General features: G+C 43.6%; 2 protein-coding genes and 1 long non-coding RNA gene across 6 annotated transcripts in view; 1 reads left to right on the forward strand and 2 right to left on the reverse strand.

Moving 5' to 3' along the window:
* The window catches only part of SPOP (speckle type BTB/POZ protein), a 100,478-nt gene extending 98,510 nt beyond the window's left edge, over window positions 1–1,968 (reverse strand). For 3 of the 4 annotated variants that reach the window (XM_077164709.1, XM_077164712.1, XM_077164708.1), the window contains exon 1: window positions 1,746–1,968. The gene's annotated coding sequence lies outside the window, so the exon portion shown is untranslated. The remainder of the gene's footprint in view (window positions 1–1,745) is intronic. The other variant, XM_077164706.1, reaches the window with a different exon arrangement.
* LOC143687600 (uncharacterized) lies at window positions 1,911–5,968 on the forward strand. The gene is made up of 3 exons (XR_013177594.1): window positions 1,911–2,160; window positions 2,343–2,382; window positions 5,893–5,968. It is a non-coding gene; the product is annotated as an uncharacterized LOC143687600 (long non-coding RNA).
* Window positions 5,969–19,252: 13,284 nt separating this feature from the next.
* SLC35B1 (solute carrier family 35 member B1) lies at window positions 19,253–25,875 on the reverse strand. Its single transcript, XM_077164713.1, has 9 exons — window positions 25,648–25,875; window positions 24,866–24,969; window positions 24,108–24,238; window positions 23,773–23,803; window positions 23,000–23,157; window positions 21,404–21,530; window positions 20,510–20,616; window positions 20,191–20,344; window positions 19,253–19,600 (listed from the first exon to the last, which is right to left on the reverse strand). Exons 1-9 carry the CDS (start codon window positions 25,854–25,856, stop codon window positions 19,548–19,550), a joined length of 1,074 nt encoding a protein of 357 aa, XP_077020828.1. The 5' UTR covers window positions 25,857–25,875; the 3' UTR covers window positions 19,253–19,547.
* Between the last annotated feature and the right edge of the window lie 780 nt (window positions 25,876–26,655).

Consider the following 26,655-nt stretch of genomic DNA (forward strand, 5'->3'; position numbering starts at 1 on the left):
CACAAGGAAAAAGGATGAGTTTCCAGCTCTTTCCCAAGACAACAGGATCATATATGTACCCCAAAGTACCGTGCTTCCTCTGTGTCATCTTGGCTCCCAAGTGTAACCATGACAACAAGGAGCACAAGACAACTGAACCAAGTGAAGTCCAGAGTTAAATGGGGAAGTGAATAAAAGAAAGAAAAAAATACACACACACATACACACACGCTTTAAGGCCCAAGAACATAAGGCCCTAGAGTTAGGAATGGCAGCCAAAAGAAAAAAATCCTGAGAGGAGAATATAAAAAAAAAAGGAAAAAGAATAGAAAATAGTCTTACTAGTAATCTCCCATTCCCAGTTATCCAGATAGGTAGGAGAATGGGCAGGGATAACTGAAAAACGCAGAAAATGCATACATACACATGCAACAAACAATTTAGCTATTCATTTCAAAGCTATTCAGCAAAACTTTTGCTATTAAGAGTTTATCTTTTCCCCATCCTGTTTTGATCGTAAAAGTTAAAAGCAGCAAAGTATCCCAAAGAGCAGCACAAGACAAGAGCAAATTAAAGGACCATGAATATATTATCTACCAACTGAAAATTCAGCTCCTGGAAAACTAAAAATTACTGTAAAGTTTCTTGTTTTAAGTTTCTTTTTATCTGCAAAAGTGAAAGAAAACATCTCTCTCATTACTTAAAATTGAAACCTCCACTGAATAAGTTATGTCTTCCAGCAGTCTCGGATTGCTTTTGTTTTCATGTGATGTTCACAGAATATCAACAATGTAAAAACTAAAATGAAAGGAATAGGAAAGATCATCTTTTTCAAAAAGAGGCAAATAGGTCACACAAACAGGAGGGATGGCAGATGAGAACCCTGATGTCTTGACTTAATTACCCTAAGCCTTATACTGTGCTCCTTCTAGTTTTGTGAGGATAATTAAAAATTTTACTAAAAGGAAATCCCCTTTACTCTCTTTTTTATGATCCTTAGCTCTCCTTAGAAAGGCTACCAAAAACCTTTGCCCTGAATAACTGAAAGGGTTGGGACACCAATTCCTAAACTTGGGGGAGGCTTGTACTAAAGACACAACGTGACGATGGGAATAGAGGAAAGGAAAAATAATACTAGAACCAGAAGTTGCAGTGACAGTTTAAAAATGTTCAGTATGGGCCACGCTGGCTCTGGGAGGCGTTTGTCATCTAGGAGTTTCTGGGGTAACACCAGATGCGAATAGTGCTTTGTTCACAAATCCCTCAAATAAATGAATTCTTCCCTTTGGATAGGAGCAACAGGCACACTAACTGGCAACAAGTCTAGCTCATTGCCTGGGAAGGAGGGAGGCGCATGGTCAAGGAGCTCTTTATCCCGCAGGTCCCTGCAAAACAGCGATGCGCATGCGCCCCTAGGGCAGCAAACAAGCACCCCTAGCGCGTTCACACTCGCGCATGCGCAGTCACCCACCTCGCCGCAGGCGACAGCTCACTATTTGGCAAGGGGGATGGGGCTAGGAAAATGATGGGGGCGCTGAAGGCAGGGGGTGCGTTTGTGTCTCCTGAATGCTTGGGATTGGAAAAAAGGACGGTTGATTAGGCTCTGGCACTCACAGGCCACGTAACCCAGGATGTGGGAAATGGGGCAGAGAAGAGTATGTGTGGGAGGGGGGAGAGTCGGGGTCAGTCACCTCTTTAAGGGAGGCGTCCCCACACACTCTCCTACAGGATAACCCCCCTCCCTCGACTCTCCTCCCCCCACTCACCTGAGAGCGGCGGCGACAGCTGCTGGTTCCTGTCCCCCTGCGCTCGCCTCATACTGTCCGCAACATCCGGGACCTGCGGGACCGCCGATACACAAATACACACTCGGAGCGCGCACACTCACACATACACACACCGACACACACCGGCCGAGGCGTCATGGCGTCAGCACGTCGACGCAGCGAGCGCGTCCCCGCTGGGCCCCACCCCGCGCGGCCTCCACCCGCTGGTCTCTCCCTTCCCCTCCCTGGATTCTCCTTCCCCTCCTCCCCTCCTCAAGCCTCCGCCTACCTCTTCTGGTGCGCATGCGCCCCGGGGCCTCTTCAGCCCGAGAATTTGATGGGAAGGAGGGGCCTGAGAAAAAAGAGGCGGGAATTCGAAGGGGGTCGCGTGCTGGGCGCGCAAAATTGAGCTGAGGTGCGAGGACCAAATAGAGGCATACAAAATTGAAGGGGGGGTATTTGAGGGGATGAGCAGCATAACTATGAAGGCATTTGACAACAGCAGTTTATATTTGCAAGTAGTGTATGGGCTAGCAACTACTTTTACATGCAGTTAGCTCATTTATTTATTTTTATTTTATTATTACTTTTTTTTAGATGCATGGTAGGGAATCGAACAAGGTCTCCAGCATGGAAGGTGAGCATTCTACCACTGAACCCGTGCACCCGGTTAGCTCATTTATTTTTTTTTTTATCATATAGTAGTATATTCATCACCATGATCATTTTTTAGAACATTTACATCACTCCCAAAAGAGAAATAAAAAGAAAAATCTCATCATACCATACCGCATACCCCTCCCTCTCACTGACCACTAGTATTTCCATCTACCCAATATATTTTAACCTTTGTTCCCCCTACTTTTTTTCTATACCCCTTACCACTCCCTTTCATTGTTCACTAGTGTACTTCAATCTACTCAATTTGTTTTAGCATTTGTCCCCCCTATTATTTATTTATTTTTATCCATATTTTTTACTCATCTGTCAATATCGTAGATAAAAGGTAGCTCATTTTTTTAAAACTTTTTTTATTGTATAGTATAGCATATATACAAAGCAAAGAAAAATAAAAAAGCAAGTTTTCAAAGCACTCTTCAACAAATGGTCACAGAGATTGTCATGGCTACCATACGATCCTCTCATATTTTTCCTTCTAGCTGCTCCAGAATATAGGAGGCTAGAGGCTTAAATACTTTTTTTTTCCTTTTTTTTTTTTGTGAACAATAACGTATATACAAAAAAGCTATAAATTTCAAAGCACAGCACCAAAATTAGTTGTAGAACATATTTCAGACTTTGACATGGGTTACAATTTCACAATTTTAGGCTTTTACTTCTAGCTGCTCTAAAATACTGGAGACTAAACGAGATATCGAATTTAATGATTCAGCATTCATATTCATTTGTTAAGTCCTATCTTCTATGTATAATTCCAGCATCACCTTTGATCTTTCCATACCTCTCTTTGGGGTTGTTTGAGCTGTGGCAATTTTAAATTTTTGATATTGGAAGAGTCTGTCAATAATATGGGTATAGGGAGATGGAACTATCTGATGTTCTGGAGAGGCTGGGCTAGGTTTCAGGACTTATCTGGACCAGGGACCCATCTGGAGTTTGTGGGTTTCTGAAAAGTTACTCTAGTGCCTGGAACCCTTGTGGAATCTTATAAATTGCCCTAGGTGTTCTTTAGGATTGGCTGGAATAGTCCTAGTTGGGGGTTGGCAAGTTATGACAGGTAGCAAGGTCAACCTGAAGTTTATGTAAGAGCAACCTCCAGAGTAGCCTTTCCACTCTATTTGAACTCTCTCTGCCAATATTTTTTAAACCAACTCTGGTAAAATATGTTTTGGACTTTTATGATAATGCTAAAGACCCTTCTAAATAATTAAAAAATTTAGCATTTGCAAACAAAACCAAGAAGGTGCATTTCTTTTGGGGGTAAGACAAGGGTACATAGGTGGCCTATCTGAAAGGAATCTGATTCAGTGACAATTGTTGTCCTGGACACCTGGGTCCCTAGTTTGCCTCATATCCCAGGGGACTTCACTCATTCCTGAGCTGAGTGATAGAAAGATGTCTTGGAACATCTCAGCCCTGCGAGGAAAAAAGTCATCTCCTTATATTGAAGTAATCAGGCCAGTGATGGAATATTTGTTATGTCACGATTGTTCCCTTTAGCTTAAACTTTTAAGAGTTATTCTTACTCCAGAACTTCAGATAGTTCCATCTCCCTATACCCATATTATTGACAGACCCTTCCAATGTGAAAAATTTAGAATCGCCATAGTCCAAACACCCCTAAAGAGAGGAATGGCAAGATCAATGGTGATGGTGGAGTTATACAGAGAAGATAGGATTTAACAAATGAACATGATTGCTGAATCATTAAATTGATATCTCTTTTAGTCTCCAGTGTTTTAGAGCAGCTAGAAGTAAAAACCTAAAATTGTGAAATTGTAACCCATGTCAAAGTCTGAAATATGTTCTACAACCAATTGTGGTGCTGTGCTTTGAAATTTATAGCTTTTTTGTATATATGTTATTTTTCACAAAAAAGAAGAAGGAAAAAAAGTCAATTGTGATGATAAAAAATATATTTAAGCCCTTTAGCCTATATTCTGGAGCAGCTAGAAGGAAAAATATGAAAGGATCGTATGGTAGCCCATGACAAACTCTGGAATCTGTCCTGCGAGCACTTGTTGAAGAGTGCTTTGAAAACTATTGCCTTTTTATTTCTTTGCTTTGTATATATGTTATACTATACAAGAAAGAAAGGTAAAAAAAAATTATTCTTACTGAATCAAGCCAAATAATCCAGAACCCTACTGAGATAGGGTCATTATATAGGCAGCCTTACACACACACACACACACACACACACACACACACACAAACACATACACACAACATCAGACTCAAAAGAGCAACGTGATGAACCTCTGGGTCACTAGGTGACAAAATGTGGGCACTGCCTTGGGAACAGCTTCCCAGACTTGTGGGACTGTATCCAGGATACAATGCTCACTGTTGCCTGCCACATGCGTAGTGGCGCCAGGTGGCTGGTGAGTCTTTCAACAGGGACGGCTAGAAGCCCAAAAGCAAAGTCATAAGGGTTTAGAAAGAACCCCCTGACAATGCCAGGATAACTTCCACCTGCAAATACAGAAGCGGACCCTACAATCCCACAGTTTAAAATTCTCTAGGAATCATAGACAAAACACTCCAAACTCCTAGTGCCTGCACAACCTGTATTTCAGCCAAAAAGGTTAAGAAATGAGAATCCCAAATTCTGCTATGATGTGGTTACTATGCTCACCCTACTTAAAAACAAAAACATCTTCCATCACATATTAGGCTGATGCTTGACAGTCTTCAATTAGATTTCACTTATCATTAATAGCAAACATACATTCCTTCTGCTGAAAGTTTGTATCCTTGTGAAAATCCAGAGGTAACCCAGTGAACAAGTAACTGGCTTCCGAATGCCACCAGATTGTTGAGAATTCACTGGGAGTGAGAGAAGAAAGAAAAGGGGTCTACTGGGAGGGAGGAGAATGGAGGTAGGGAAGGATTGCAGAAAGAGGAAACTGGAGGCATAGGCAGCATACTTTTCCTATCTCCCAATTAGGGCTAATCATTAGAGTTTGGCCAGACAGTCCAGAACCTGCGAGGAAACTCCCAGGGGCCAGCGAGTCTGCGCCAGCAGCTTGCTGCGCTGGGCCGGAATCTCCAGTGATTTGAAAGGACATGAGAGGTCCTGTCCCCATCTGCAGCCTGGTGCAATGGGATGCCTCTTCTACTGTGGGGACCATGCCACCCACCTGAGATGTGATCCACCAGTCTCTGTACAAAGGACTTTGATTCAGTGTGGAGCTGATTAAACGATTTTGGATGTCCTTGGAATCACTGTGTGGAAGAATTTTAAACAGCTTCTCCTTTTTAATATGCACTTCCTCTTCGGTTTTAATTATTTTGTTCCTACATTTTCCCTTTCAATTTACTAAAATCTAGAAATGTAATTAGAGCAGAGGCTGGGCTCAGAGAAAGCTGCCAGGATTTCTACAGCATGATTAAATATACCAGGCATCCCTTTAGTGTGGGACTGAAAAAATAGGATTCTCATTATTATCTTTCCCTTATCCAGGAAAGAATCGGCACCACGTACAGATACGGATTTATTGAAAATGCAGCACTAATTAAAAACTCATGCAGCCTTTTGACGAGGTTTGAAAAAAAAAAAGTGAGTTATTTAATTATTTCCTTCATTTACAGTTTTGTTGGTTGGGTAACCAGGACAAGCAAGGAGTCAGTCTCCCCTCACTCCTCTATTCTCAAAATAAATTTCTTCTCTCCTCCCGAGGGACTTAATGAGGTTTTTATCTATGCAACAACAATCAACCTTACACTGGCATCAATTCAATTCACTGCTCCTAGTGATGGTAGGAAACAGGCAGAACTCATTTTCTTAATCCAAAAGACAAACATTGGCCTTCATGAGCTTGGTTTGGGCAAATGTTCTGTCCCCAAAGACCCTGAGACTTCTGGTGTTTATTCTGCCAATAAGGATCTTCTGCTCCATTTTACAGTCCTATAAGCAAAGGAATGGTTTCCCTTGAGGCTGTAGGTCTGAATAAAAGTTGGGTGCAAAGTCTCATTTGGTTGTTAGCCCTGTAGGAAGTGCTTACATTTTCTCCCCTCTCTGCACAGCTGTTCAGTTGCTCAGTCAGTGAACCCTCTACTCAAAAGTGGGCCGTGTGCTGAGCCCACATGGACACTGGAGATGCAGATCCACAAGAGAGGATGCTTAGTCGTGGTATGGTCCAGTGCTCTAGAGGCTCCAACTTTAAAGGAAAAAGACAGATGACACAACCTAGGGCACGGATATAGGATCATACACAAGGAAGCATGCCAACAAGAACACATTATGAGACTGTGTTGGGCTCACCATAGAGTAAATAGAAAATTTTGGCAATGGAAAAATATTTGATTGATAAAATTTCATACTGAGGCAGCTGTGGCTTAATGAATGAGCTCCAGCCTTCCTGTCTAGAGAATCAAGTTCAACCTAGTACTAACACTTACTATAATGTTAACTTGGAATGCATAGAATGGAGGAAACAGCACAGACTTCTCAGCCATACCTCTGCCACTTGCTAGCTGAGGTCCCTGAGAAAATTCTTTGACCTTGGCCTCTCAGTTTCCTCACAGATCAGTCTCATTGTAAGATTAGTGTGGTTGTAAGCAACTGTACCAACACTGGTTATATCAACCAGATCTGGAATTTACCAAAGAAATATTGCTGGCTCCCAGAATCGACAGGAGATAAAGAACCAGACTTGAAAACTGGGCTGGAAACCAAGGGCTGAGGGAGGAAGAACAAGAACCCTCTTTAGCAGGATAGTTTGGCTAGGAGAACTGCTGGGTACTGTCACAGAGTGCTGCCACCAGACATGCTGCCTCTGCTGTTGCAGAGAATATCTGGCCTCCATCTGTATGTTCATGCTGCAACCCAAAGTCCTAAGTAGCAGCACCCAGTCAGCCAGTCCTAGGCCACATGCTGGGCCCTGACCACTACCGGGTAGGGAGGAGAAAGCCCTCACTGCTGTGGGTGTCCACAGTGTAAGCTGCAGGACTCCTTTCACTAGCTTTATCCACAACAGGACCCCAAACGGGAAATGGAATCAGATGCTGGTATGCAAACTCCCTCCCATTTCATTCATCAGAGAGTAATAAAGTAGCATCAAATGACATGATATTTGTTCAAAACCTCTTGGCATATAAAAGGAATTTTGTTACTTTACTTCCCTTTTTAATAAGACAAAAGGCTTGAATGGTGTGATTATTTGAGGACTCGATCAATATGCTTATAGATATTGAAGTTCTGAGTTTTTAACATGGAAAATGCTGGGGAACTTAACATCTGAAGGGTGGAGTGCCAGGCAAAAAGGAAGCAGTGATAAAGACAGTAGAGGAAATGACAGGTTTGATCCCTAATTTTTCCGTGATTTTGTCTCTGACTCGCAATACAACCTAAAATGAATTTGTTTCCTTTGCATTCATCTTTAAAATGGGTCTAAAAATTACCTGAAGTCATTGATTCAAAATAAGTTTTAGAGGGTTAATAGTTTATCAAAAAGAAGATATTGCCAGAAATATATTATATTCACTGTTATAAACTCTTTTCAGTGGCTTTTTGGACCTATTCTGAATGAGATTGATCCATCACCTATTGACATTTGCCCTAAAATAACATTTACCTAAACGTACATAATTAGTTTAGCAAAACAAATTTTTTTTAAGCCTTAACTCAAATAAAAATTACTTCGGATTTTACAGTTTTGAATTATCCTTGCCATGACTCTACTTTATCAAGGTGAATTGGTTTCAGTTGAAAGTTTACTCTACATTAGAATCCCATTTTAAAAGAGGAATTTAATCTAAAATTCAATTATGAAAGGTCTGTGCCAAAGTGAACAGTCATAGCACTTACGGAATGTTCCCTGGGTACAGAGCTCTACTCGGCTACTATAGGATGAGTCAAAAGAAATAGAAATATTGTCCTTATTCACAGCAAGTTTCCTGTTTAGCGTAAAGGAATTTCATGACTGGAAGATATCTTAGAGATTCTGAACCAGTGGTTTTTCAAGGGAGCTTGCTTCTCAAGTTCTGGTCTTCTGAGGAGTTGCCCCAAGGACCCCAAGGAAGAAAGAGACCACCTGAAGTTGAGGCAAGCAAGCCTGGTCCTTTTTCTGTTCTCCACAGGCCAGCAAGTAGGAGTTATTTTTGACTCCTTCTTTAGCCTGATACCTCACAGCTTATCCATCAGAAATTCCCCAAAGTTCTATTTTCAAAATATCTCATGAATTCATTCATGTCTCTCATCTTCCCTATCCCATTCAAGTTCTAGCCACCACCCACTTTTGCCTGAACAATAGCAGGAATGCCTTAATTAGCCATCCTAATTCTCTGCTTGCCTCTTAATCCATTCACACAGTGACCAGGACAATCTAATTAAAACTTAGATGAAGTTGCACCTCTGCTTAAAATCTTTTAATGGCTTTCCATTATGCTAAGAATAAAATTCAAACTCTACCACAGCCTACAGGAGCCTCTTTATCAAACACCTCTCATACTGCTCTTTTCCACACTGGCCATTGATCAATTCCTGGAACCCATCAAGCTCTTTCCCTCCACAAGATCTTTACAATTGCTATTCCCTCTTCCTGGAACACTTTTCCCCTAACTCTTCCTATGGCTGATTCTGCCTGTTTTTCAAGATCTCAGCTTAGGGGTCATGTTTTCAGAGAGCCTACTCTGACCACCCACCCTATCCAAAATAGGGACCTTCTGTTATTTTCTCTCAAGTTACTCTGTTTATGTCCTTTACAACACTAACAGCAATTGGCAATTGTTTTTATATGTTTATTATTGGTCTTCCCCCACTGGATGGTCAGCTCCATGGGGACAGCGATCTGTCTTGTTTTCTCCATTATGTCCCAGCATCTAGTAGAGTGCTGACACACGGACAGAAGGGGATGACTACATAAGTGCTGGATGAATGAACAAATTCCTAACAAAAGCCTTGGCTTTGTCTGGAATGTAACAGAAGGTTTGGGCAGAGGTTGGGAGAATGAAGGGAAGGTTAGTAGGCAAACGGGGTGGAGAAGAGGAGTGCGGAAAGAAAGCTATCTAAACAAAGATCCTAAGGTCAGAGAGGGCATGGGGTTTTTGAGAAACTCAAATTCCAGGGTGGTTAGAGTCCAAAGAGAAGGCTGGGAGGTTATGTGAAATGGGTCAGGAGAGTTAGGCAGAACCTATTAGTATCTCTTCCCTAAGACCTAAACCATAGGACTGAAAACAGAAAAGTGAATCCCTCAAAGGAAAACCAGGGTGCTTTTGGTAGGAGAAGGGGCAAATGAATGATGAAGGCCAACCACAGAAGACCACTCCATCTGTTTTTTCTCCTCCCTCTCTGCCTGTGTGGTCTCATCTTTCTTTATGGGCTCTCTTTGGCCATCCCTTTCCTCAGATATTGTTCAGTAGATCTTCTTTTCACATGGTCCTCGATTGTCTTGAGATCGCTTATTCACTTTCATGGCTTAACTGCCATCCATCTGCTAAAGAACATTCCAAATCTATCTTGAGACAGGTCTTTGAGTTTACACACCCAGCTACCAGCCTGATAGCTTCCCTTTGATGTCCTGTAGGCACCTAATATCTAAAACTTGCTCCTTTTCCAGTATCCTTTGTTTCACTAATTAACTTGAGCCTGAGAACTGGGCAGTATTCATGACTCCACAGCCCACATCCAATTCGTCACCAAGTTCTAATAATCCCATACTTGCATCTCCACCGACTTCTGTCTACTTCCTTCCATTTCCACTGACATTTCCCTAGCTCACCCCTGGATCACAACAGCCTCTTTACTGGCCTTCTAGTCTCTGATGTTCCCCCTTCCAGTTCATTCTCCAGGCTGTAGCCAGAGTGAGCTTTCTAAAATGGCAATCTGATCAGGTCACTTCTTTGCATAGGACATGTTAGTGTCTGCTCATTGCCCTTAGGAAAAAGTCCAAACTCCCTAACATAGTTCAAAGGCTCCTTACCAGCAGTCTGTGTTTCTGCCTCAAGGTGCTCCCACTTAGCATTCTGCTTTCTAGCCATACGCAGAATCGCTTTCAATTTCCTGAGTAAATCAAGTTCTCTTTTTTTCAGCCCTTTGCACATGGCTCTTCCCAGAATAGTCTTCTCCATACCTTTCTCTGCCCCTACTCCCAACTTCCCCCTTAATTCTCTGCTTATTCTTCAGACTTTTATTGATCCATCTGTTCCCTAGGAAGCTGGACAAGTTCCTCTATGACTCGGAGCTAGGTCTTCCCATAGTTCTCCACCATGACACTATCATCCTGCATCGTGGTTGCCTGATTCCCTCTCTGTGTCCCTCGCTAGATATAAGCTCCTTGGGGGCAGGGATTTTATTTTTATTTTTCTCTATGGCATTTCCAGTGCCAAGCAGCATTCCTACCCCCTAGGAGGTATCCAAATAAACGCTTGTGGAATGAATAGATTAGATGAAACGACATTTCTTTTAGGAACTCGGTTACTGAAGTTCTGGGCACAGAAGCCTCTAGCACCTCCCCCTTCCTGCATTCATTGTTTAGCCACAGGCTGGTTGGGTGAGCAGCCTGTGAAAGCCCTGAACATCCATCCAAGAGGCTTCTTGACTCAGACCTTCTGCTGGGAGCCCAGTGTTCCCTTAAAAGGCCACCTTATCAAAAAGTGCCTATGATGGCATTTATGAGCTCTATTTTTATCTATGTTGAAAAAGCCTCAAAGTCAATTCCCAAGCCAAAGACACTAAACTCAGGAACGTAGTCTAGCAAGGATGCCTTTGAGTCATAGCTGCCTTGTTCTCCATGGCAAGGGCCTGGGTTTCTCTCCATCCCTGGGCCTTTATTATTAAAGACTGGTTGACACTAAGAAGCTTTTGATTCTACATTAGTTAAAATCAGATCCTGTAATCCTTCCCTAAGATTCTCTTAACTCTGCCGGGAACTCAGCAGAACACAGAGCATATTGTCAAAAATCATATTTCCACTTGAGGCTTCCCATCCCCATCCCCAAATGGAAGTGAATTGAGGGCCATAGCATTGTTAGCAGCATGAAGGAAGGAGGCAGGGGTGTCAGAGGAGAGGGCCCCCAACAAGCCTGGCCAGAGAGATAATTGGACAGGAGCTACAGAAATGAGGAGAGTAACCCAGCAGGCCTGGCGAGCAAGTCGAGGGCCTGTGCCAGGGAAAGGATTCACTGTCAGAACTGGAGACAGAGGGAGAAAGGAGGAGTGTGGAAAGAGGAAAGAGACAGCGAGGGATGGAAGGCAGGAAGGGAGGGTGGGAGGGAAGCTGAAAGCAACCGAGATGGACAGGATCATAGGTAGTGTGTGGAGAAGAGGAGAGAGGGATCCTGGATTTTCCCTTTCATGTTAGTCAGGCAGTTTTGGGGAAAAGGGGGTTGGAGACACAAGTGGAGGGCCCAGAAAAATGGTCAGTCACAACTCCATGATTAGAAATGAGAGCCAGGGAAGATGTTAAGGAATGCTCTCACTCCCAGATTCAAAGCACTGACTCTGCTACAAATCCTGCTCCTGAGAATTTCAGAAGATAGGTTTTGTCAAAGCAAAGTGTGGTGGACAGCCAAACAGTATGGGGGAACTCAAGCCGTTGCTGATTGTCCCCTTTCACTCAGCAGATGCCTAAGTAAGTCAGGATCCCTGTTCCACTCTCTCTGGAGCAGCATGGGCACACGGCCCAGGGTCACATTCCCACATTCCCCCCACGCCTCTGCTCTGGGATGGGGACCAGACTTAGATCTTAGAGACTGGTCTGAGTCAGCACAATCTGTGTGAGATGGCTTTCTGGAAGGCCTATTTTCAAACCTGTCTAGTCAGGCACTGGGTAGGGAGCGTGAGGCCTCATGGAGAATGGTGGTGGCTTCTGCTTTCAAGGTACCGCACATCGGAGAGAGAATCATGGCACAGAGATTTCCTCTGTCCAGCCTGCAGAGTGACTCCAACACACTTTAGGCTACCCAAATACCCTCTCTGATTCAGAAAATCCCATTTTCTAGGCCTCACAAGAGATTTCGGCACTAAGATGGAGGCTCTGATCCTTGTATGATCTAGTTATTTCTCCAGAAAATCAGACAAATATACTCTCTAAGCCTCAGATGTCTATTTCCCTAAGATATGTCCTTATTCACTGAGGCGCCAGAAGACACTGGGGTTGATCTGTGTGGCCTTGAGGTAGCAACCTCTCTTGAGAATTTGAACAGCATATAATTAGCGGAAATCAGCCCACCCACTCTGCCCCTGAAGCCTGGAATGGAAGTCTAAGCAACCCCCACTTTTCTCTTTAACATGAGAGCTTTGATCTCTCTTAAGTGTCCTCCCCCAAGGCAGGAGGAAAGGTCATTTTGATGACCGCTTAGGACAAGCAAGAAGAGAAAGAATTTTATTCTGACCCACACAAATGCTTGCTATGCAGTGGACACTCTAGTAAGTAGGCAGTGGGTGGCAGCAGCTGCCAGACACCTTCCCCCGAGGATGCATCAGTTAGTGCCAAAAGCCTATATAAGCTCTTTCTGATCTCTGTGCCAGTGAGTACAGATTCTGGAAGTAAGCCGAAAAGTCCATCATGCACCCTGCATTCTTCTCCTCTCCCTCCCCCTCCACAGGGGGAGGAATGACTTGGGAGCCCACCAAGAAAGGAGCTGATGGTTCTTAGACACATTTTCCAGCTGCCACACCTGCTAACATGGGAACTCAGACTCATGCGCGTGCACACACACACACACACACACACACACACACACACACGCTCAGTAGTAAATTGTTTCAGGCTTTCTTGTTCCATTTTCCCAAGCCCAAAGCAGTGACAATAAGAAATTTTATCAATAAACTGTTTTTCCCCATTTGTCTCCTCCTTTCCTCCCTTCCATAGTCATTTATTAATACCCACCATGGGCTGGTCACTGTGTGAAAGGCTAAAGATACAGTGTTGGGGGGAGAAGATACATAGAAATACTAATCAAATGCAAAGCAATATGTGTCACAATATGGTTTGTGGCAAACTGTTGGCCAGAGGCCAAATCTGGCCTGCTGGCATGTTCAGTTTAGCTGGTAAAGAATTTTTAAAACTTGGGAGAGTTCATGAACAAATTAGTATTTCTTCTTGAAATAACAGATCTGGCAACAATTAGAAAAGCCACTGCCCCCTTTAGACGGGACATGCACTCTCTGTTCACTACAGACACCCCTGCCACTGCCATACCCTACAGACTTTTTTTCTTTTTTTTCTGGGGGTGGTGGGGTGGGGTGGTGCATGGTCCGGGAATCAAACCCAGGTCTCCTGTAGGAAAGGAGAGCATTCTACCACTGAACCATGTGTGCACCCTCCTATTGAATTTTAAACTGGCTTGCTTCATGGTTGATGTTCCCAGCAATAATTTTGTAATTTGAGGCCCTTAAAATGAAAAGTCATCAGAGGACAGAAGGGAATGGTCAAGTCTATTTGAGGAAGCCAGGTCAGTTAAGCCTTAAACTCATTTATTTCATTTACTTATACGTTTACTTGTTTATTGACTATCCCCCCCCATTATGAGATGCATAAGGGAAGGGACCTATTCTGCCTTCTCCACAGTATTCCCAGTGCTTAGCATAGCACACGGTTGGTCCCAGTACTGTGTTTTTTTTGTGAACTATATTGAATGAATGGAGTCCCTAGAAGCCCTGGGTGGAAAAGGGAATTCTGAGCAGAGGGAACTGTGGCACAGAACATGACAGAAGGTGGTGTACAGGGGAAACTGTGAATGGTTCATAGTGAGTGGGAAGCACCTGAAGTGTAAAGTGGGTGGGTTTGGTATGGTGGAAGTAGCAGGAATGGAAGTAGGGAAAAGAGACCTCAGTGGGATCCTGATAGAGCTTTCTTATGGAATCTTGGAAGTGATTTAAGGAGTACAGTGACAGGATCATACTCATGTCTCACAGAGATAACTCTGGCAGTATGGTGGATAGGGAGAAGTGAGCTCTAGAGGGAAGAGAGAAGCAGCAAACTGAAACTTCAATTCAGTACCCACATCCCTTTCTGAGGTCCCTGAAACTCGATTGGGAACCTATTTTAAGAGAATGGTGCCCCCTGATGACCAAATCTGGTATTGCGCCTCCCCAGGCCAAGAGAATAACTAACATTTTTGGCCCTGAACAAAATTTCTGTGCCCAGAATTTATCTGAGTAGGGAGAGAGGGGCCCAAGAGAATATTTATGATAATGATTAACACCTCAAATAGTGTTGCCAGATAAAATATAGGATGCCTGATTAAATGCAAATTTCGATAAGCAGCAAAAAATTGTCTGGTAAAAGCACGTCCCAAATATTGCATGGAATATCTTCAAAGTAAAAAAAAGTATGCATGGTTTATCTGAAATTCAAATTTAGTTGGATACCGTGTATTTATTTTTTCTTTGTTTGAAATATTTTTTCAAAAAATTTTTTCAATTAGAGAAGTTGTAATGGGTACTCTGTATCTTTATTTGCTAAATTTGACAAATCTAGATAGAGTCTGACAACAGGCACGGAGGAAACTAGAAGTGAAATTGGGTATATTACTCTCTTGGAGTAGCTCTATAACTTCAACCTCATCCCTCCATCCAAGCAGACTTGGGAATGATATTTTGTCATATTTTGTAGTGGTGCCCAGTTGTGGGAAATCACTTTTAATTAAATGAGTCCTGTGATTATAGTAGACCTTGTATATGGATCCCTTTGAGAATCTGAAGAGCAATATGTATCATTCTTACAGAAAAATGAACCTGCCAGCTTGGCACAATGGCACAAGTGCTCACATACACACATATGTGCACACTTTTATATAAAATTTCAGGGAGTTCCCAGCCATCATGTGAGAGTGACATAATCCCCTCTAGCAGTGTGGTCTGAATGTAGCAGTTCCAGGGTCCTGAATAGAAGGAAACAGTCTCTGGTCAGAACCTGTGCTGAAGCGTGGTGCTTCTGATAGCTTTAACCTCCTCCCTACCATGAAAACATACAGAAACGGGCAGGAAGAAACATGTCCCTCCTTTGGCAAATTCCTTAAACCACTTCTCCTTTCCAGCTTTCCCAGAAATGACAGGGAGGCAGGTATACTTAGACAGAAAACCCACTAGCCTTTGTAGACTTGTGCCTCAGCCCCGTGGAAGGCACTGAATGAAGTCACTTCTCATTCTAAAACCTATTTCCTTCCTACCCTTTCTGCTAATGGCAGGCATAATCCATTGGTTCTCAGTCTGAAAACTGTATCTTAGAAACTGGCTTTTACCAATATGTGGCAACCCTTTGGAATAAATTCTCAAAGCTCTGGAACAGGTAATCAAAGCCACGGCCTGAGCATCCTGGGGATAGGTCTTGGAGCCCAGCATCTTCTAAGGCTTCTTCTAGCAGACTTTTATTAGGAAGCCCTCTGAGCCTTCACAGCCTGTTTTCTCCCTAGCCCTGCAGAGAGAAGGCAGAAGTGGCCAAAGGCCAGGGAGACGTTATTTGTGAACTCTCAGAATGTTCTTAGTTATGTAAAATCTCAATGCATGTTCCATTTTTGTCAGCATGTCTATGTGACATTCCAGCTCCACTGGAATGCCCCCAAATTGGCCAACTTCTATCAAGAAATTATACTGAAATATCCCACAATATGCTATCATAGAATAACATCTTATGAACATTTTTTATAAATAAATTTTAATTTCTTAATAAATTGTTGATATAGTGACAGGATATTCACTGTCATTTCTTTGGAAATCGGGTCCTTTATTCTGAGATGGCCAGCTTTTCCTAAACTTTTGAGAGTTACAATGTTCTTCTGTAAATCATAATGGTGATATTAAATTTTAAAAATTTAACATCCTTGATAGAATAAAATAAGAAGCCAGCATGCTTGTATGAGTCCTCCAAATTAACTGGACATTCTATTAGACCATGAAATCTAAAAGGGTAGGAGTCACACAGATTTAGCTCACTGAGGGTTAAAGAGCTTGCTGACCCCCTAACACATGGGAAACAGAAGTTCCATTCTGGCTCCCACCCTCCCACGGAGTCAGCAGGTGACCTTAGCTGACGTGCTTTGTGGGGTTTCGGGCACCCCACATTCCAAATAAGGGGAGATTTGTTTCTGGCCTAGCCTCTCCCCAGGGGTGTTCTAAGGACAAAATGTCACGCACTAAGAGCTTTGGGAAAGGAGCTCTATAAATATTATGAGACTGCTATTCCTAAAGACAGCTGGTATTTTCAGCAGGAAGGGCTGAATGATCCTGTAGAAACCTAAGACAATTCCTCTACCACAGCCTCTGAGGAAAATGACCAGTATCAGTCATAAAATGTGTACACTGTTTCACTGGCAGGTGAAGCCAGGTGGCAGAGGCAGTGGGCCTCTTGAGGAGCTTTACTTCCCCCACTCCGAGGGCACAGGTCTGAGAACCCAGGGAATCCTAACTTCTAGTTCAAAATCTCCCAATAACCTACCCCAGATCACCTAATCTTCTCTAACTTTAGGATTTTCCATCTCTAAAAGGTACAGATCAGTTTGCTCAGTTCTCTTTTCACAAGGGTGTTATGGGGATGTGAGAAAACACAGAATCCACTCCTAAGTACCCTACTTTACAGATTATCCACTTAATGGTTAATTTCTGATACATTTATCCTCTAAAAAGCAACATATAATTTTTATTTCTTTTAATCTTTAATTCCAATATAGGTTTCCCTCTAATTGTGCTCAAATCACATTTGTGGGCCATTCCCCTTGCCCTAGGCTAACAGGTGTGTGGGAAATGTAAAATCACTTTACCATGAGCCTGAGCATGAACAGTGGTGTTGGACCTAATGCTCTGACAAAAATAGACATCAGTATAATTCATCCCAAACTAAAAACAGTGTTTGGAGGAATCTGTGTGCTGCTTCCCTCCCTTCTACACAGTCGAGAATTAACCGCAGATGAAAGTCCTTTGATATTTAGAAACCTGAGGCATCAGGCCGCCCAGGGTTAGCTGATCAACAACACTTTTGTTTGAACTTGTCTGGTATTTCACATTTATCAGCCCTATTATAACCCAACACTGTTACTGACTTTAATCAAATCGGGCACTCTCAGTTTCCGTGACCCTGTATGGCACCCTGAACAAACGGGCAGCTTACAAAGCATCTCGAAATATCTTCAGATTGAGCTAGATGACATCTCATTTTAGAGGCACTCGCCTGTTCCTGTGTTCTCACTTGAAATTGACTTGAGAGGCAGGAGTATGGGGTAAAAAGGAGAGCAGTTAGGCAGTTAAAAACCCTATCTCCACTTGGCAGTGGAGCCAAAGCTCCATTTCTTCCTTACATCCTCCCACACTCTATCCAGTCCAAGCCTCACCTTGCCTGGACACCTCCCCTCGTTGTTGTCCCTGCATTTCTGAGATGCAATTATTTTTTAACCTGTCTTCCTACTAGACTTTGAATCCCTTAGAGGGCAAATAGTGGTCATATTCAAGTTGGAATTCCCAGCATATTATGTTCACAATGCATGGCACACAAAAGGAAACACTGTATGAAAAACAGGCCACCAAATGAATGTACCAGAACTGGGCTCCTAGCGCACTACTGGTAGGAAATGCTTACTCTGTAGGCTGTTTGTCTAATAATCAGGTGAGAACTATGCTGAACTATTGAAAACCTGCCTTGCTCTTGGTGACTGTCATGCATTTTTGAGACAGTTAGTTGGGAAAGGCAGGGGATATGGGTAGGGTGGAAGGTATCAGTCTCCTGGCTAGGGAAAATGTTTCTTGTCAAAACAGGCCTGTTAATGATTGCTTGAAGGCTCTAACCACCTAACTGATTCACATAAGATAATTTAGAAGAACTATCAATCCCAGTAGGGAAGGGAGTTAATTGATACAATCTTTGGGAGGCAAAAAAGAGGGGAAAGGGATGGATAAAAGAAGTCTGGCTAGATGTATTTAAACCTCAACTCTTAAAGAAGAATTCAAAACAAGAGAAGGGCTTTGAGGGCAGGGTTGTAGCAACACCCATGCCCCTAGAGAGTAAGACAAGTATAAGTGGGACAGGTCTTGAAAGGCTGGGTAGAGGTGGTGAAGCAGCCACTCAGGAAGGAGGCCGGGCTCCCATCTGGAGAGCCAAGGGGCTGGGGCTGCTGAACAGATGGAATGAAAGTTGCAGCTGGAGGAAATGCACTTTCATGTGTAAAGTTTGGTCCCCGGAGGATTGTGATCTCCAACTCTGAAGGCAGCAGTGCGTGGGTGGCTCTGCTCCACACTCCACCTTCTCCCCCCACTGCCACCCAGAAAACCCAACAGGAGCTCTGTGCCAGGATTCAGACATCATGTCCTCCGCCAGCAACTCTTTCAGTAGGCATAAGCTGGCATGGTGACACCTTGGCACAGCCAGGATGGCAGAGGGCTGCAATGCATTAGCAGCTGAAGGGGGCAGGGGAATAGGAAGGATTAATCCAGATTCCCCAGGAAGGCAGCAGGTGGACTGAGAACAGATGGAGAGATGGAGAGAGGGAATCAGGAAAAGTATATCCATAGACCTTCCCAAAGCTCTTCAAAGTATGCATACTGGGTGTCCACTCTAGTCCTGGTCTAGCTTTGCAAAAGAAGGGGAGGCAGTGGGCAGTGAGGAAATGTGGAAAAACAGCAGACTCTGAAGCTCTGGGCTCATTTCACCCCAAACTCAAGAAAGTTTCTTCAGTCAACATATCTTTTGCTTTTCATGAATATTTGTCCACTAGAGGTTTAAGAGAAATAAAGTGATTTTACATTCTCTCGATTCTAATAGACAGCCTCCTGTCCTGGTGTATTTAGATTCTTACATATTAGAACACAGACTGCTGGTGCCAACTGTACAATCTATTAAAGTTCCCTCCTCTGGTGCCCAGGCTCTTGGTCAAGTACTCAACCAACCATGTTAACTACAACCAAGAGAGAAGCAGCTTGGGTAAGTGAGCATCAAGCTGTGCCTTTCTCCTCTCTCTTTATTTGAGACAGACTGTGCTCGAGGTCATCAAGAACAGAAACTGCCAACTCTGTCTTATTAAAACCGTGTTTTTTTTTAGAATATGTGATTTTGCTTCCTTCGTTTTTTTTTTTTTTTAAAGATTGGAACCAAGTCCGTTGTCCCTACCGAGTCCATTTTTCCAAGAGATGCCACTGTTTGAGATAATAAGTTAAATATTCTTGGAGTAGAGGTAGTCTCTCTCTTCCTAGTGGGATGTCTTCTTGGCACCTTTCCCAAACTTGGCATCAAGACCGAGACCTAAAAAAAAAAGGAGATAACAGGCTTAGCTTTATGGCAAGAAATGAAACCTACAAGTTATCGGAGGGGATGGAGGAGGGGTCAGTGTTGGTTCTCCAAAACTGGGGCTATAAAAAATTTAACTTCAGAATGCTGGCTTTATATAACTTTCCCTGCGAAAACAGAATGGCATCAAATGAAAAAATATATATATATTAGTAATTACACACACACACACACACACACACACACACACACATACACACACACACACACACACACACCGGCAAAGCTGAAAACTTAAGAATCAAAAATTCTAAGTTATTTCTGTCAGCTCATCAAAAGCAACATCAGTCAGTAAGGAATAAGCATAATAATTCTATTCTGCTCAGTGTCTGGGGAAATTCAAGTCATTGTGAGGAAATACCTAAAGATGAAATGCTCATTAGGAAGGCTGGATTAGAAGTACTGCGTTCTTTTTGCTTTTAGAAAAGCTTTCTCATAACTATATAAATTTCATAGATGTAAAAATAAATTTTGGGAGAAAAATATAATGCTGTCACCATTCCTCTGTGTGGTCTGGGGAAATGCCTGCTCTGGATGAAACTTACCCAAGAACACAAGCACAGTGCCCACCCACTGCAAGGGGCTGATGGGGTTGGCGAAGAGGATCACAGAGGCTAAAATAGTGAAGAACTTTCGAGTTGTGGTGATGATGGAACAGGTCAGGGGACCAAAATACACAACTGTCATGAAGATGAAGCTCTAGAGAGAGACAGAAAGGCAGGGTTAGGCTGGTTCTTGGGTATCTGCTCTGAGAGCTAAAGATGGTAACAGAACATCAAGGCTAATATTGCCACCCTTCTACTCCCAGCCAGGGAACCAGTGCCCACAGTGGGGAAGTCAGGCTATGCCCTCTCAAGCACTCACCTGACCCAGGGCACTGGTCAGACCGAAGAGCAGAATATTATAGATGATAGCAGGGTATCTCTCAGCAAAGCTCAAGAACTCCCAGAGCTCCCCAGTGAATAGGATTCCTACAAGAAGAAACATCAGAAGATGAATGGCACATCTTGTGCAACCAAACCCACATACCTCCTTGAACATGGCCCACCAAAGCTGCTCTGAAGGAGGGTAGTGTGTGGCAAGTACATGGGAGTGAGCTTGCATTATCCCATAATGCGTCTTTCTCCTGTTTTTTTCTGATTAGAGAAACTAACTGAGGACTCTCACTTTTGTGGGAAAGGGTCAGAAGTTATTGAGTTACTTCTGCCAAAAGGGATTTAAAGCAGATTTAAAAGAGATCCTTAGATGTTGTAGAGAAACTCATCCACACATCCCTAGTTCACTGCAGCCCCTAGTATTTGTCACCTCCAGCCATGAGCAACCTCCTCCAGTTACCTCAATGTTCTGTACAAACATACTTTCTATATGCGCCAAGATTTGAAAATGTTGGAAAACAATGACTTAAAATAAAAAACATTCATCTTTGAACTATATTCAGTATACTCCTAAATCTGTATTCTTTAAGTGCCAAACCAATATCTCATCTCCCTCATAGAAAGCTAAGTTCCCAAGGTACACCCAATGCTTTATTACTGTGTACCCTCCCATGATACCTGGCACAAGGTTCAAATTCTACGCTTCTTAGTGTGCTGATAACAGGTACCAAGCACATGTTATCTATAAGACACAGTGGTTGGGGCACAAGGGCATCTTGGGCCATGCAAAACTTGGCAACTGACAACTGAGCTTAGGACCAACTGAACAAGGGCAGCATGCCCTCTAGTGACACATGGGTAGAATGGCAGAACTGTTCCTTACCAGCTCCTAGCAGCAATGTTGACCAAAGGTTGACATTCAACATCATGTGGTTGGAGCCTGTTTGATAATGAGCTCGCATGTGGTCCTGGGAAACACCTGTCAGTCCATCCAGGGTCAGAGATAACAACTGGGAAAGAAAGGATACACTCTGCAGTGAGAAGGACAACAGGATCTCTTCCCTATTCCAGGACACAGGACTATCACTCTCGGGTGTCTCAGAAAGCGACTGCCTTAAAACAGAGTCCTCAGCATAAGAAGTTGCCATTTGGTCATGGGTGGGGGGTGGGGAGACCATGCTACTCCCCATGCTACACCGAAGTCATAATGCAGTCAGCATGGAATAGGAAGCCTGTCACTTCCCAATATAATGCTAAGGAGCCTGCTGTGCAGGGGCCTAAACAGGCTCTAAACACTAATGGGGGTATACAATAAGGGGTATATGGGAACATTATTTTTTAAGTGATTTTTCTGTAAACCTACAACTTCTCTAATTTAAAAATAACAATAAAATAAGAATAACAGGATATATTTCACCCTGTGTATTAGATGTTTAAATGAGGTAATCCATGTAAATTGCCTCACACTGTTCCTAGAACACGGGATCTCTCAATAAATGCTGGCTCCTAATGTTAAAAAAACAAACATAAATAAGTGCTATCATCAGCTGTAACAAATGTTCTGCACCAATGCAAGGTGTTAGTGCTAGGGTAGTGTATGAGAATCCTGTACCTTTTTTATGCATGGTTGATCGTAAACCTACAACCTCTCCAATAAAAATAAATATATATATTACAAAAGGGAAAAAATAACAACAAAAAACAGGTTGTGGTAAGCAAAACACATTCCCCATTAAAGCTGAAGAGGAAAATCTACTTCTGACAAGTTAGCTTCCTGGCTTGGAATGTACTGCTCCAGAGACCGGATTCTGTGGTCTAACTAACAGGAGTGGAATCCTAACTCTGCCACTTAATAGCCATGTGACTCCAGGCAAGCAACTCTCTGTGCATCAGTTTCTTCAACTGTACCATGAAGATAATACTCTCTACATTATGAGATTATTGTTATAAAAACTAACCAATTAATGTGTGAAACACTTCGAACAGGGCCTAATACACAATACATAGCTACCGTTGTATAAATTATTTTTTTATTTTTATTTTTTTGCACAGGCAGGCTCCCAGAATCGAACCTGGAGTCTCCAGCATAGCAGGCGAGAATTCTGCCACTGAGCCACAGTTGCACCACCCTACTGTTGTATTAATTTGTAACTCTAGCTTCCTGGCCTCTCAGAGAGCCAGAGTGGAAGATAAAATATTCCTTCCCTCTTTGCTCTCAGGTCTGTGATCTCACACCAGTATTTAGATGCAGGTCTCAGAGTCATTACTTCTCCAGAAGGAGAGTTGTAGAACTGTTTCAGGCTTCCCACTATGGCTTCAGCAGAGCCAGGTATCCTGCAGCAACAGAGAAAAACCAGAAATGGGGGGCAAGGAGCCATAACTTCCCTTGAGACATATAACTAGTCTTCTGCTTTCCCTAGTGGGATGTCTCTCAGTTAACTTTGTTGGAAAGGCAGCTATCCCCATGAGGATCACATACCAAGAGCAGCTCTCCATAGCCAACTGTGTGTTCTTCCATCCCAACTTCTTTCTTGGGTTTGTACATGAAAAGGGCCACTCCAGCCACAATTAGTAACACACACAGGTACTTGGCCAGTGGGTACTTCTTCTTCAAAAGGGTCACCCCAAGGAGCATGACTATAGGAAAGAAACAGTGGAAAATTCAAGCACCCATGGGTGACTATCCACACTAAAACACCTTCCTCCCAAAAGTCAAGAAGAGACTCATGGGAGAAATGAATGCCTGAGACAAAGACCTATAATAGAGGACAAGAGGAGGCTGTTAGGCTGGAAGCTAGATAAAGATGATCAAGCAACAGAGTTAAACAAAGAGTATAAGACAGGAAAAAGGTAGAGAACTTTTCAGGTTCTCTGAAAGGTCTTGGAAGTAACAAGGAAGGGTGAGGAAATCTGGGGAAGAGTGAGAGGTTGAAAGAAAGATGTTGAAGATCAAAATGGGATTTAGGGTGTCTAATGACAATGTGAACACAATGATACTGAAATGACTGACCACATGATACAGACTAGGTCAGCCTCCGATTCCCATTAAGGATTACCAGTCTTTGCACACCCACCACCACAGGAAGTAATACAAATAACAGGATGGGTAAGGGAAAGGGATGAAGACAGTCCTTGGAGATAGTTATGATGGGGTGGTGAAGCCCAGAGGGACATAGAGTTCTAGCCAAGGAGGAGAGAGCTTACTACAGTAAGAGTAAGGACGGAAGATGGAAACCATCTTCTTCTGCTTACCTGGGATGGGCTTGCAGGATTTACCAAGGACCTGAAATTAAATTCAGCAAATAATTTCTGAGCATCTGTGATGTGTCAGGTACTATACGAGGTGTTGGGATGATAAGGTTGAGTAAGTGTGGAACCTGCATCAGGGACCTCAGCCTCAGAATGCAGCCCTATCACAGCCAGACCCACCACTACTAAACCCTCTACGGTTCTACATGCTCTGCATTTCTCAAACACACACTTCTCAGGTTGTTCCCTTTTTATAAAAGTCATAGACATGAGGGAAGAAACCTTAGTCCTTTTCAAACAACTTCTGAGCCAACACCCATCCCATCCTGGAGTTTCACCTGAGTTGGGTAGTTGACAAACTGTAGTGCTGAATTGCTGGAGACCATGGCACCCAGATAGGAGACAGAACAAGCAGCATAGAGCCAGCTCCGAGTACGATCCACCCTGGCAGTGTCAAAAAACTGGATCACTGGGAGAAGACAAAAAACATACAAGACAAACCTGGTGGGGCTAGGATGGACCCCTGAGCAAATCTCAAAGCCACATGAAAAGAACTTGCTTGTCAAATAAGAAGAGAAGCTCCCAAAGAGCACAAGCTATTTCCGGACTCTTAGACTGGGAAATCAATGAGGATTATTCAACTCTCCAACCCCGCCTAAGCCTAACTCAAGACCACCTGCAGGGCATTCATTCAGTCCAAGGGATAATTAGCCCTGCTTGTAGTCCCCAGGGAAGAAAAAGAGAGAGCTCAAAAAGTGCTTGAAGTGACACATTAAGGAAAGGTAAGGGGACAAAGAAAAAAAAGTTAAGTGTTCTTAATGGGAATTTGGAACACAGAAGATCTTTTCTAGGGTATTTCTGACTCAGAAGTTGGTTTAATTTAAGGAAATAGTTTTACCCTATTTCAAAGCCAACAGTGTTACAGACCACACAGAAGAGAGGCTTGTATGAGCACTAAGTGTGCACACTAAAGGGGGTGGGGACCATGGGAATTAAATTCTAAAGCTGAATCACCATCACTGCCTAATGCCCAGGATACTAATGGGGGGGGGGAGGGGGAACTGGGGACACAACAGATTACTATCTAGGTACTCACATATCTTGGCAAACACAGCATTGATCACACACTGGATGAAGACCAAAGTTAAGGCAAAGGTGAACGTCTCCTGCTTGGCTCCCTCCCCATATTTTCCTCTTGTTCTAAGAGCAAAAAGTACCAGAAAGAGAAAGGGAGGAATTAGTGTTTCCTTCATTTTTATCTACTGCGTCCCAAACGACTGAAAGCTTTGAACTTATCTTGCCTTTCTGGATGTAAGGAGAATTTGGAAAGGATCATTCTCCTCATCTACAAGAGGGATTCTACTAGATCTAACAATTAGACATTTCAGTCTGTTGAATCTGTAGCCTAGGGTTATGGAACTAATGGAAAAAAAGAAAGAAAGAAAGAAATGTCAAGTACCCCAGGCAGAAGGGATTTGGGCTAAGGCAGCAAGGCTCAGGGCCGAAAAATTAGTTGTCTGCAGGTTATCTGGGAGTTCAAACAGCCGTCCCAATTTACGGAAGCCTGTTTGGGGATAGAAATATTGGCCTGTAAAACGTCAGTCCTCAGAACCAAGAGCGAAAAACAAATAAATAAATAAAACGCTAAAGGAATAAAAAGGACTAGGACTCGAGAATTCAGAGGTCAACTCGCCAGTTTTGGAATTCTGGCAAAGTTCAGCCGCGGAACGCTGCGAGGGCCAGAAAGCTGGGCGTGAGGACAAGAAGAAAGCCCGACGCCAGGATAGGAACACCCGCAAACGGAACCAAGGTTGGAGAGAGGGAACGGGATAAGGAGAAAGGGGTGGGTCTGGGTTCGGTCCCCATGATTCTGCTTACATCTTTTCCTGCAGGATCCCATAATAGAAATAACACACAAAGACACCCAGGAAGCAGAGCGGCAGGCGCAGCCGGTCCGGCACCAAGTAGCTGCTAGCGGCCATGAGACGCCCGGACGAACCGACCGGAGCCGCGCTCACAGCCGGCAGCGGCAGCGGCGACGGCGACAGCTCCAGTCGGACATCGCCGGCCGGCGGCAGAGGCCTCATAGGAACTGCACGCGACCGCCGCACCGCAGGGCCCAGCAGCCACCTCCACAACTGCCTGCTCAAGCCCGTCGAGGGGGAAACGCCTCAGAACCCTGCGACCTCTTCCAAGGAAGAAAAGCCAGCCTCCAGATCTTGGGCCCATAGCTCTGGTGGCCAGTGGCGCCAGCTGGCCCGACGTTAATGCCTCGTCCTCGAAATTTTCTTATCAGGCATCTCCGAGGACACCTGCAAGCAGAAGCCCGGCGGAGTGGCCTAGAAGATGCCCAGGCGTAGAGTATTGATGTAGATGGATGTGGAGTTAGCCAATTGGCTCCGCAGTGAGAGGGCAGCCAGATGGGCGGGGAAGAGGAAGTGCGGTCGGTAGAGGAAATCAAAGACTTTTTCTCAGTTGGCAGTCAGGCTTTGCCTGGGTCCTAACAACAAGAAACTCTTAATGAAGACTCAGCGCCCTCTAGCGCCGCCCAACTTTAGCGACTCTGTTCCCCCAACTTTACCCGCTAGATCTTAAAAGGCCTAGCTTGTAAGAGATCAGTCCCTCCTCCGCCAGAACAAAGCTAAGCTTCAGAGGGGGTGAGAAGCACAGTAAGCCCCTGCTAGATGATTCAGGACCCTTGTCCCACCTTTCTAACTTAACTTAAAGGGAGGGTAACCTATGCTTCTCACCTAAATTCTGAGCCACGGTTTTTCCAGTCTACAGACTGGAACTAGGAATTATTAGTAGTAGCCACTTTGCCTCTTGACTGATCAGAGGATGGGGTGAGCCAAGGTTTGCGAAGATCTTTTATAAAATATCAAATAT

Source organism: Tamandua tetradactyla, chromosome 6, assembly GCF_023851605.1.
Source record: "Tamandua tetradactyla isolate mTamTet1 chromosome 6, mTamTet1.pri, whole genome shotgun sequence".
Classification (NCBI taxonomy): domain Eukaryota; kingdom Metazoa; phylum Chordata; class Mammalia; order Pilosa; family Myrmecophagidae; genus Tamandua; species Tamandua tetradactyla.

What these genes read in the sequence shown, in the direction of transcription:
- SLC35B1 (XM_077164713.1), bottom strand. Translation starts at nt 25,856, where the DNA reads ATGAGGCCTCTGCCGCCGGCCGGCGATGTCCGACTGGAGCTGTCGCCG. An exon ending in TGCTGTGTTTGCCAAGATAT is followed by an intron (nt 24,239 to 24,865) that starts GTGAGTACCTAG and finishes GTCTTCTCCCAG; the next exon opens with TGATCCAGTTTTTTGACACT. An exon ending in ATCCTGCAAGCCCATCCCAG is followed by an intron (nt 23,158 to 23,772) that starts GTAAGCAGAAGA and finishes TCTTTCCTATAG; the next exon opens with TCATGCTCCTTGGGGTGACC.